General features: G+C 40.1%; 1 protein-coding gene across 1 annotated transcript; it reads left to right on the top strand.

The window, feature by feature from the left end:
* The first annotated feature begins 267 nt into the window (after positions 1–267).
* LOC127371775 (transketolase-like) lies at positions 268–9,229 on the top strand. The gene is made up of 14 exons (XM_051414820.1): positions 268–585; positions 2,094–2,211; positions 2,351–2,464; positions 2,583–2,680; positions 3,515–3,706; positions 3,947–4,065; positions 4,233–4,429; positions 4,585–4,749; positions 5,929–6,085; positions 6,564–6,694; positions 6,803–6,886; positions 7,020–7,113; positions 7,565–7,687; positions 8,918–9,229. The coding sequence occupies exons 1-14, from the start codon at positions 479–481 to the stop codon at positions 9,103–9,105; spliced, it is 1,887 nt and encodes a 628-aa protein (XP_051270780.1). The 5' UTR covers positions 268–478; the 3' UTR covers positions 9,106–9,229.
* Positions 9,230–12,779: the final 3,550 nt, after the last annotated feature.

A 12,779-nucleotide genomic window follows, 5' to 3' on the forward strand; every position in this document is an offset into this window, starting at 1 on the left:
AGACACACACACACGCACACACACACGCACACGCACACGCACACGCACACGCACACGCACACATACTAAGGCACATCTAACTATGACACTCCTCCACCATCCTAGTCACACAGTAGCCAATGAAATAAGGGCCATTGGATTTAGGCAGCAACTCCCAGCTCACGTCACTGGATTCCCCCTCCTCTCCCCCTCTGTGTATGTGTGTGTGTGTGTGTTGTGTGTGTGTGTGTGTGTGTGGGGGGGGTGCAGTGTGTCCTTGGGCATCTATGTGTCTGCATGCCTGATAGGATAAATCCAACTTCTCCTCCATTCTCTCTCTCTTTCTCTCTGCCTCCGCCACTCACACACACACATACAGGTGCTGCTCTTTGGCAACCCTCACTCTCTCACACACACACACAATCAAAACACACAAACTCAACAAAGGATCTTAGTTGGTCCACTTTTCTGGTGCTGAGGAACCTGACATTTTGCCTTCATGGAGGATTACCACAAACCTGACCAGCAGACAGTGCAGGCGCTGAGGAACATTGCCAACCGCCTCCGAATCAACTCCATCAAGGCGACAACTGCAGCGGGCAGCGGGTGAGTCGCCTCCACTGACTCTCAGACATGAGCTTTAAGTCTGTAAATGCAATGCACAATGCAAATATACAAAAATTGTGCAAAACATAATTTATTATTTGCAGCATGCATAGATGAACACCAATAGTTACTTAGCTACATACATGCATGTACAGATGCACATAAATGCAAGTGAAGGGCCAAAGGAACAGCATGTCCTGCCTTTGTTCTCCTCCTCTGGTCAAACATCACCGACTGATAATTTGAACATCCACAATTGTTATTTGATAGGTGATGATGGATTTCTTATTAATTAAATGAATGAAATTAAAATATGTAGATTTCACAATGTTTTTTTATACTCTTCTTTATAGAACTTTGTGAAATATAAAATATATACCATGCTGCAGATATTTCAGTGCACACATTTACCCTCCTGAGTGTACTGCGGTTAACATTCACAGACTGTAGGACACTGAAATCACAGCTGAGATTTAACGTGAATCATTTTGTCAGATGATAAGATTTTCATATTATAGAGAATGACTTAAAATGTTATATGCATTAGTTATTTCAAAATCTTCTATTCACTTTTGTAACATTTGAAGGATAAATATTGTATATGATTTCTGACTGTGGAAAGGTGATATGCTCCGATGCAATTTTGGACACAGTAGATCTCCCTGTGTTATTGATCTGAAATCCTGTATGTCATGTCCCTTTATAGCTATATTAAAGATTGTTGTTGCATTGTTCAGTATCACAACAGAAAGAAAAGAAAATGCCTCTTTAGAGATTAAAAAAAATGACAGTGCCCTCTCCCCCAGGAATTCACATGGTTTGAACAACTAACCGCCAAATTGTCTCTATTTGAAGAATCAAGAGGGTTATCATATACCCCTATGCACAGTGCTGTTGTGTTTAAGAGACACTTGATGGGAACAAAGAGAAACCGAAGAAAGTTTAACAAAATGTTTCTTAGCTTAAAATATTAATTATAATGTAAGTCTAATTAGTGTAAATGAGTAATGAGTAAGTAGCCTAATAACTTTTCCATGTGTCATTTTGATTGCATTTAAAACCAGTTATCTATCTAATCTGTTGTGGGCTTTTGCATGTTGTATGCTCTATTAGCATTACAAAATGGTTTTCTCTTTAGGATTAAACTGTGACATCTAAAAATCTATAAAAGCCACCCACATGTTCAGCTTTTTATACAGCTCAAAAGGGTGTATGTGCACTATTTTCAGTCATTGTAATTTTGCTTCTGGGCTGCATCTATAGTCACAACTCTGCAATTATAGTGTAGCATTTTCAGAGTGTAGCATCATTTTCCACCTGTAACAATATGCAACGTTGTATTCATAGTAACCTGATTTCTAACTATAGGCCTATGCTTTTGATAATAATGAATGTGTTCAAATTAAAGCAGTGGGTTTTTTTTGGTTGCAGTACATTCCTGTGTGCATGTGTATGTACTTAAGTCTGACATATGGATAACAGCAACGTCTCCTCTTCCTCTCGTGTAGACACCCAACATCATGCTGCAGTGTGGCAGAGATCATGCCTGTGCTTTTCTTCCACACCATGAAGTACCGCTACGATGACCCGCGTAACTTCAACAATGACCGCTTCATCCTGTCCAAGGTGAGACTCAGTCAGTCCTACTGGCCTGGACAGGAGGCTCTGTTTTCATAGTTTTGTTTTGTCTATATGCCATCCAGAATATGACCTTTTCCTTTGATTACTTAACATAACATTGATTTGTGGTTATTTTTTCCCTCAGGGTCATGCTGCTCCAGCCCTGTACTCCATGTGGGTTGAAGCCGGCTTCCTGAAGGAGAGCGAGCTGCTCAGTTTGTGCCACGTTGACTCTACCCTGGAGGGCCACCCAACCCCTGTAAGCTTTCACATATTGTTCCACACATAAGGAATCATCTCATGGAGCACAAACAGTGTACCAACAGTTTTTAAGAAAACTTTACTGTGTGTGTATGTGTGTGTTGTGTGCATTTCAGAAGCAGCAATTTGTGGACATAGCCACTGGCTCCTTGGGGCAGGGTCTTGGTGTGGCCTGTGGAATGGCTTACACTGGGAAATACTTTGACAAGTCCAGGTAATCCCTTATACATGTGGGCACACACGAAAGTGAAAAAAATGACTTTACTAGCTTTATAAGCATTTTTTGTTATGTTTATATGCATTTTAGATTTCTTACATGCATTAAAAAAAACGTGAGACTTTATTTGATTTCACTTCATTTGATATACAATATGAATGCTCACTACATTATGGTGTGTTCATGCACTAAACATCATACTTCTTTTGAGGGTTCAGTGATAAGGATTTTCCAGATTCTGTGGGTGTGTGCTGCAGCTACATGCTCTGCTCTCACGATTCTTCTGCTCTAATAATCACAGGCCCGGCAGTCATATCTCAGTTATTTTTACCATCCAAGCAGATTTAATCTCAGAATCAAATTCAGACGTTGTGCTTTCAACCATGTATTCATATTTTAGTCCATTGTTCTAATTTATCATTGCAAAAATAATTCCATTTCCTTTGTAATGGCATCCAAAAAAACACAAAAAAACCCCCATTGAATGAAACACCTACTGTATATAGATATCATGTACCATAAGATGTACTTATGATGCACTTTATTTATATAAATTTTTTTTTATAAAATAAGACAACAATTTGCCCCATTTTCAGTGATAGGATTTTCATGGGAGACTTGTTTCAGAGGCAGGTGTGAAACTCAGCAGCCACGCCTTTAGGGGCCTCAGGAAGCTTTTATCATGTCACAGCTGGTTACCGGCCCAACTGTCAGATAATGGAAAAAGAAATCAATCTGACTGGAAAAGTGTCAGAGAACATTTAAGTGAGATTTGCCTGCATCTTGAAAGCACTACACCCCACCCTCATCTCACCCTGTTCTTTATCTCAGTTATCGTGTGTACTGCCTGCTGGGGGATGGGGAGATGTCAGAGGGTGCTGTCTGGGAGGCCATGTCGTTCGCCTCCTACTATCAGCTTGACAACCTGGTGGCCATCATGGATATCAACCGTCTGGGCCAAAGTGACCCCGCACCCCTGCAACATCACGTGGAGAAATATCAGAAACGCTGCGAAGCTTTTGGGTAATAGTGCATAAAACTGAAAATTAATGTTGCAGTTGAGGCTGTCAATGGACTGTATCTGTTGGAAGATTATGTAAAAGGTTGTGGTAGCACAAGTAGCATTTTAGCAACACATATTATCTGGTGTCTATTCTCAACTGTTACACTGTGTGAATACTCACCTGGTGTGTGTCCATGCCATTTATCTATATGAAGTGTTTTAATGTTTGTCTTTGATTCATGCTTTGTGTGTGTGTGTAGCTGGCATGCCATCATTGTAGATGGACACAGTGTGGAGGAGCTTTGCAAAGCTCTGAGCCAGCCACGTCATCAACCCACTGCCATCATTGCTAAAACCATCAAGGGCAAAGGCATTCCAGGTAAAAGTCTGTCACAGTCCACTCCTCATCTGCAAATGTGTCCCTCTCACTCTTGCACATATTATATGCCGAAGCATACAGCGGCCGCTTTCCAGCTTAAGTGTGTGACCCATCCATGAAACAGTGTTTAAATCCATCAATGTGATGCCATGTTTGTGTGGTTTCAGCTGCAGAGGATAAGCTGGGGTGGCATGCCAAACCTCTGCCCAAAGACATGGCCGAGATGGTTATGAAGGACCTGCAGAGCCGTATCACGAACAGCAGCAAGCACCTGTACCCTCCAGCACCCACAGAGGACTCCCCGCCGGTCAGCCTGAGGAACATCAGGATGCCGAGCGCACCCAACTACAAGGCTGGAGAAAAGGTTTGTCTCTTACAAGCACAGACTTCATTCACCTCCTCATCCTCATGTCTCAAGTATATGTTCTCACAATGTATACTGAAGCCAGACAGGCAAATTGTTGAATGCTGTGTAAATATGAACCAACAAACTCTGTTAATGGTCTCTCTCCTTTACAGATTGCCACACGGAAGGCATATGGGATGGCATTGGCCAAGTTGGGACGCTACAATGAACGCGTTGTGGCCCTCGATGGAGACACCAACAACCTCACCTATTCAGAGATCTTCAAGAATGAGCATCCTAACCGCTTTGTGGAGTGCTACATCGCTCAGCAGAACATGGTATGATCCCTCATGAATCTAGAGCACCAAGCCTGTTTCACAAAGCTTGAGAAAATATATTAAGTAAGACATATATTTATTAACAAAGCCGTCCATATTCTGTGCACAGCATTCTTGGTCTAATGCCCTCTTATTAAAAACCCAGTCCCTCTCATTCTTTAATGTGGTGAATTTGCTGAGTAAATTGCTTTTTCTCAGCTCTGATTGGATACGACTACAACTTTACATCTCACAGCTGTGAGTCGGAGCCCGAGTCACTTAATTATGCATGACTTTTCTATCCATAATGTAAAGACGGGTAGACACATCCCATTTGCCTCCTTATGGTCAATGTGGTTGCTGCTGACACCAGTGTTTAGGCACCGTCCTTCTTCTGCCTCCGTCATTATTTTCTCCAAACTTAGATGGAAAAGATTTGGAATGAGGCAATCAGTCGTTAATTCCTCGTGCTGTTACGGCTCCAGTGGCAGCGAACTTCAATGTAGGTCAGGCATGTGTATGACGATAAGCTGTCATGACAAGTGTATTCAGAAGTAAAATATTAATCAGCACAGAGGGTGGGACCATCTGGCTGAATGTATGAGAAAAGTCAAAAGTTGAATGACAACATTTTAGCAGCTTATAAAAACTAGACGAAAACCCATTGCCTTTTAAATAAAACAACACTTTATTCGCTATAAACACAAAGAAATGTACTTTAATTATATACATTCATTATTAATAGCAACCATTTTTGGCTTGGATGAAACAACTGCTAGTTAAAGTTCAGCCTTTGAAGAAGTAGTGTGTTTCTTTGATTTTATCTATAAGAATTTATCTAACATCATATTTGCACTTTCATGGATGCTTAGTTGTTGCTTTGGACAAAGCATGAAAAGAAGTTGTGGAATTGGGGAGAGTTTTTGAGACAGGACAAAGGAAATTATTTCTAAGCGGAGGTATGCTGCTGATTCCACCCATATGGGAAAATAAGCTCCAGAGCTTTGGAGAAAACGCTTCTCCCTGACTCTCTACTTAACGTGGTCTTTGGTTCAAAGAGGCTTTCAAATGTGGCTTGGGCCACAGGTATTTGACCCTCTGGGTGATCTTTTTGGGATCAAGTGCGTGTGACCTGTGTCTATAGGTTATATCTAATGTGCCCGTGTATAGGTACTAAGAAACCATAAATTCCTTTCCCAGGTGAGTGTTGCCATGGGATGTGCTGCCCGTGAAAGGAATGTTGTCTTTGCCAGCACTCTGGCTTCCTTTTTCACCCGCGCCTACGACCAGCTCCGCATGGCATCCATCTCAGAAAGCAACATCAACCTGTGTGGCTCCCATTGCGGCCTGTCCACCGGTTAGTAAACTGCTGCTAATGAGCCTCTCACACACTGTGCCCGTCCACACCTTCACAAAATTCACCTTTATTCCCCTCACACCGAAGCCAGACATTAAACAAGACCCATTTTTCAGACCATATTCACAATACCCCAACGGTGGTAAATTTATAATTGGATGATCTGTGTGTGTGTTTGTGAGTGAGCAGTTGTTGCAATCCTTTATCTCTTTCCCTCTAATCCTGTGTTTTCCTTGCCATTTACCTCCTTTGGCCTTACAGCTAGTACTCAATCCTACCCCTTTTCTCCCTTCCTGTCTGCCCTGGAAGCTGTCAACAGGGAACCAGGTGTCCCTCTGTTAGTGCAGGTATATTGCATGCAAAGTCTGGCTCAATGTCTGTGGATCTGCATGCATCAGCTCACCTGACCTGTCAATAACTTTAGAGGATTTTCTGAATGTTCTGTTTTCTGAATCAACAATAAATGTACATATTGCAGGAGAGGAGGGCCCCTCTCTGATGGGTCTAGAGGACGTGGCTATGTTCAGGGCCCTTCCCACAGCAACCATTTTCTATCCCAGTGACGGTGTGTCTACAGAGAAGGCTGTAGAAATGGCTGCAACCACAAAGGTACATAAAAGCTAAATGCAGTGTTCCCTACAGTATCTGCGTAACATTTATTTAGTAGCAAAAACAGCCAATTTGCTGTCTGATGATTGTCATGTTTCCCTTATAAAGGGCGTTTGCTACATCCGAACCAGCCGCCAAGACAGTGCCATCATCTATAACAGCAACGAGGACTTCCATGTTGGACAGGCTAAGGTAAAACAGTGTTTGTGCTTGTATAACTGTTAAGACAGTGTGAGGAAAATAAGAAAACAGAAAACTATCTCTACAACATGAACACAACAACATTGAAACCAGAAACAGAAGACAACACCTTTCCATTTACCAGGTGGTGTACCAGAGCAAAGATGACCAGGTGACTGTAGTGGCAGCTGGTGTGACTTTGCACGAGGCCCTGGCTGCAGCTGAACATTTAAAGAAAGGTAGGATACATTAAATACTGTTTTTGGTCGCAAGAAGGACGGAATATTATATTTGTTTAGATAAATTACATCTTAAATTTGCTGAGGTAAAACCTATTGTAAAGGCTGGATTCTTCTTCTGATGCCAGCATAGCTCTGAATGTCTCTATGTTTAGAAAAAGCAACGTCCCTCCTTAGATGTGACTCTTATTCATCTTTGTAGACTTTAGTATTTAGAGAATTACCCACACCTACAGTTGATACAGTTGTGATTTTTACATTGTCACTGTAATATTTCCTATATGCATTGTGCTGACATTAATAACTAGTTACTGAATAAAATCAGGATTTACGAAGCCATCCTGGCTTTAGAACCATTATATGAATTGCTTCTCAGTTGTAGCGATGTCATTAATGGTATTATGTTATGTGTGTGTGTCATATTCATCAACTGAATGAACTGCATTTCCAGAGAGAATCTCTATCAGGGTCATTGACCCCTTCACAATCAAACCACTGGATGTCAAAACCATCATCGACCACACACGCGCCACCAGGGGAAGAATCCTCACTGTGGAAGACCACTACTATGAAGGTAGGTTTCCATAAAAATGGCTCACACTGTTAAGCTTCTGCATATTGTATGACCGCTACCAACATAGCAGTAACAAGCTTTTGAGCATAATGAAGCTGGGGCTCTGTCATTGGTCCATATCCTTGGGTCTGTTGTGGTGGCATGTTTCCATTGGTTCAGCAACAGAGACGTGGTGTGGTGGCATTTGCTTATTGGCTAAAGGGATGCTTGCTGCTGCATGCCCCCATTGCAGGCAAGGTAGTGGTATTGTGGTGCATTTTGTAAGTGTTAGAGCCAGAGAGGCAGAGTGCTGTCAGATTTCCTTAACTGAGCATGTGCCCATGGGGCTCTCTGTGACCTAGATAACACAGACAGCCATGCCCTGTGCCTGTTAAGAGAGGGGATGGGTGATGGCACAGACTTGACTAGACAAAGGATATTTGGCAACTATAATCCGTCTGATGTTGCGTATCTCTTTTACATCTGGACCAGGAGGGATAGTGGTATAGTGGTCAAGGGGACATTTAGCTATGTTTTCTTGTCTGTTTATTTATTTTGATGTGTATACTGCATGTGATGACATTGTGCTTATACACAACCTCATTTTTGCTCAGAGCGAATGTTGTACTTATGGCATTTGTCAGACAGCTAAAGTTCATTTTCAGGTTTCAAATTTTCTTACCCTTCCTTTCCAGTAAAAACAATGTATCTCCAAATTTGGTGATTTTGACTTGATTTCTTTTTTTTTTTTGATAAACTGAACTGAATTGTTTGTTTAGGGGTTGAGAAAATATAAAATATAAAAATATAACATAAAACAAAGACTGGATAAGCAGGAATATGTATTGTCCCAAAGCTGAAAACAGGGCTGTATTACTGGCTAATGAAAAGTTGACTTCTTAGATACGTGGTCCTCACAGGACAGAGACTCTGCAAACATATGACAATCTAATAGAATATAATATATTGCTCTATAATAAACTAGTATAACAGTAGTTGCTCCAGTAGTTAAAATTCAAACATCAGCAGCAGTGAAATGCAACAAACACATGAATGCACCAGTAATATTATTAAAAAAACATATAACAACATATATAATGGACAGTGACAGTTTCACAGTATAGTACTGATACTTTGATACTTATAGTAAAGGATCGGAAATACAACTTCCACCGCTGCTGTCCTCCATCCTTCAAAGAGGATTGGTCTTCCATCCACATTTCTCTCATGTGTTGAATTGTTGTTCCACAGGTGGCCTTGGAGAGGCAGTGTGTTCAGCAATGGTCAATGAGTCTGGCTTCAATCTGCATCGCCTGGCTGTGTCCCATGTCCCTCGCAGTGGCAAACCTCATGAGCTGCTCAAGATCTATGGCATCGACCGTGACGCCATCGCCCAGGCCGTCCGCAAAATGCTTAGCAGCTCCACCAATGCCAAGTAACTTTCTCCCTGCCCCACCCACCCATTCTGATCACACCCCTGCAGATTAAGATAAACAAGTATTTTTTTTTTTTATTCACATGACACCCAGCTCTTTAAATTCCTTCACTGTGAATGCCCCTAAGTGTGTACTAAAGTAATGTGATTTTGTGCTGTATACTTTGAAGTAGAGTTCCACGTTTACCTTTCTTTCATGCATCCATCACATCACACACAAGGACAGCAACACAAATTCAAACACACATATCCTCATATCTAAACTCATAGTTCTGTGATCAAGATAACCGACTCTGTCATTGGTGGATGCTCATCAAACAAAACAATACATTATGACATGTGCAACCAGAGTAGTGTGATGCTCTCGTGTGTTTTTTAAAATGCTCTTTGAATAACTTCATTCAACTGGAAATGTTTTTATATTGTTCTGACGTAGCTCTTGATAGACTGGGTGGGGCAAAGTTTTAAAGTAAGTGTTTATCATGACAACAAAAGAAGAAGCTGAGCTGTTGTTTGTAGAAAGTAGTGGAGAAAAAAAATCAAACAAATGTAGGTAGGTCATAAAGAGCAGTCACTCAAAACCGCAAATCACATCTTCATACAATTTAAACTGTAGTGGTTTCAAAAGTTGTATAATTTCTCTTCAGCACTGTATTTTTTTTGTTACTGATTTTAAAATTACCATCAACCTACACACCTCAATGTTCATTTGTGCTAGCTGTACAACTGGACCATACCAGCAGTGTGATGACAATAAGTATGTGGTCAGTGGCATCATCTTTTTTTACATAGGGTGGAGGGCTGAGGGCCCTTCGAGTGCTGGAGAATGGAGAATATGGCTGATTGTGACTATGAAGGTAGCGTTGCATTTGACTTGTGAACCCAAGAAAAAACACTTTCTTTGTTACTTGAAATTTTCTATGTACCTTACTTTCATGTAATAAAGCCCTCTGCATTTGACTTTGAGCGTTTACAATAGTTTGGTCTTTTTCCCTAGAAGTATTTTTGTGTTGATGTGTGTAGTTCAAGCAGTACACACACACACACACACACACACACACACACACACACACACACACACAGGAATCTGTACTTGAACTTTTAATGCAAAAGTAAGCAAACAGGGTTGTTGTCAGTTACTGAACACAAATTACATGGATTGTTTGTCATTATTGATGTAGTCCATTGGATTACAAAAAGGTTTAATTTAATCTAAATACTTTTGTTTTATTACTTCAAAAATTTGAACACGTAAATAAAACGCATTTTCATATTCAGTACTGTTCTTTTTTTCTCCTGAAAGATCTGCCACAAAGTGGAGTAAACCCTGTATGTCAGACTTAAAAAGTTTCAAAATTTTCTAATTTACATATTTTGAAGACGTAATCAAAATTATAAATAAGTAATCATTGACAATGTAATTATAATCAAATTGCACTTTTTTTTAATGTAATCTGGGCTAATGAGTCAAATAAATTGTGTAAACTAATTACGTAATCCTGATTACATGTAATCTGGTACCCAACCCTGTAAGTAAGTGATACAAAACCATGATTAATGCCAACACACTGTACAGTAGTATAACACAATTTTTACAGCACATTACTTGTTTTATAAATTAATTATTTCTTTACATCCCTGTTATAGCTGTATGTGATCATAAATTGTCTGTCAGATGACCTGTTCAATTCATCAAACACAACTCTGCTATGTGACCCACAGTGAATTTCACAGCCTCTTAATTGACCCTCTGCAGGGTGAAAACTCCCTCTACCACCAGCGGCGTCGTCTCTCTCTCAACTCCCTGTCCAAAAGAGACAAATAACATTCTCAGAGCGCACAAATACCACCACTTCCACTTTCAAAGACATTTGAAGATGCTGACTTCAAACTGTGATAAAGCTACACAGGCTGTCAATCTATCAGATCAATGTTCGAAGTTTAGCTTTTATAATCCTACCTTAGAGAGCTGTATTTCCGTTTTGCTCCTCTAAGAGCGAACACCATGATTCCACATCCATAAGACAGAGTGTAGACTGGAATAAAGCACAACATGTAATCACAGAAATAGTACTTTCCCAAGACATTTGCATATCCCACATGTGGCTTTACCGTGATACGAGCTGAGGTTCAGGATGGCCACGAAAAGTGCAAAACAAAAGCCCCAGTAAACATCTAAAGAGAGTTAGAGGATAATGTTAGTAGGGTTTTTTTTAATGAGGGGACTAATTTATAATTAGAAAACAGGATCATTGTTTTATCATATAGTGTCTATTGATGGTAAATGTAGTTTACCAGCAATATTATTACTCACTACCATTATGATCAGCTATAATGCATAAGCTAATGGATATTAATGAAACATTAAAAATCAATTCAACATATTTGTCAGTGATGAATAAATATTTAGTTGTTATTAATCTGATGTAAGTTAACAATGCATTGTACCTCTTCTGTCATAGGGAGGGCCTTTACATCTTGCAGTATGAGCTGGCAGGTCTGAGAGGACAGATTCAAAATGAACACTGATATTGTCGTTGTTGTCCAACAAAGCATAAAGATTAGGTGGGCCTTTAAAATAAAATTAGCATTCCAAAACTAGCAAAATATATGTTTGTTTTTTTTACAACATTTTTTTTTTTTACAACATTGGTGTTAATAATAATGTTCAGCTCACCAGAAACTACACCCACAATCTCAAACACTACGGTGAAGAACACAGCAAGTACTGCTGGAACCATGAGAGCTGGAAATGCAACACATTACGGAGTCCATGTTATAAACTTGAATTATTACCAACCAAAATAAGAAGGCAGGTAGGTTTGTTGATGAATGTGATCATTGGAAATGTATATTGTTCCAATAAAGTGTAAATTATTTTGAAAAACCATTCAAGAACGTAAATGATACTGTGCTGTATGGTAACTTACAACAAAAGGGCCTATAGAGGGCTGTTCCACTTCCAAGACCAAAGCATATCGAATAAAAATGGTAATATTTGTCTGAAAATGTCCAGAAGAATAGATTCAAATTAAGAAATATCCTCTAAATAAAGATGGATGTCTTTCAGGATTTGCCACAACCCTGCACTCTTAATGCAGACTAACAATGTACATACAGTTTTGGTAAACAGCAAAGATGAGGTCCCTGTTCCCATGTTCCTGAAAAACAAACATGACTGTGATCTCTTGGAAGAGACAGATCAACACAAATGGCTTGAATGGATAAACACAAAGTAGGCTGTTGCTAGAAACACAGAGAGAGAGAATTATAGTGAAAGAAAGAGAGAGAAAGCAAGAGAATGAGCAGCAGACAGTGAGATTGAAACAGTGAGTAAATGGATTAACATTATCACAGGCTGACCGACCCTGAAACCTGGAAACGCAGGTGTACCCACCATTTATGTGCAGCTTCAGGCAAATTATCCTGGCAGGTGTAGCACCAACAGAAACATCAAGAAGACAACTTCCGTAACAGATAAACCAGCCACTTTTGTGCCCAGCCCGTGACAGAAGGGAAATCCCAGATAAGAATGTTTTGCTTTCACATTCATGTGGTTTTACAGCTTGAGTCTTGAGGCTTTTAAAAGTACAGGGTGTTGAGGCTCAAGAACAATGGAAACCATAGAGAGCTTTCAGCATTATTTACGGGTTCAACAATTTATATGCAAATAATGTT

The sequence above is a fragment of the Dicentrarchus labrax genome, unplaced genomic scaffold, assembly GCF_905237075.1.
Source record: "Dicentrarchus labrax unplaced genomic scaffold, dlabrax2021, whole genome shotgun sequence".
NCBI lineage: Eukaryota > Metazoa > Chordata > Actinopteri > Moronidae > Dicentrarchus > Dicentrarchus labrax.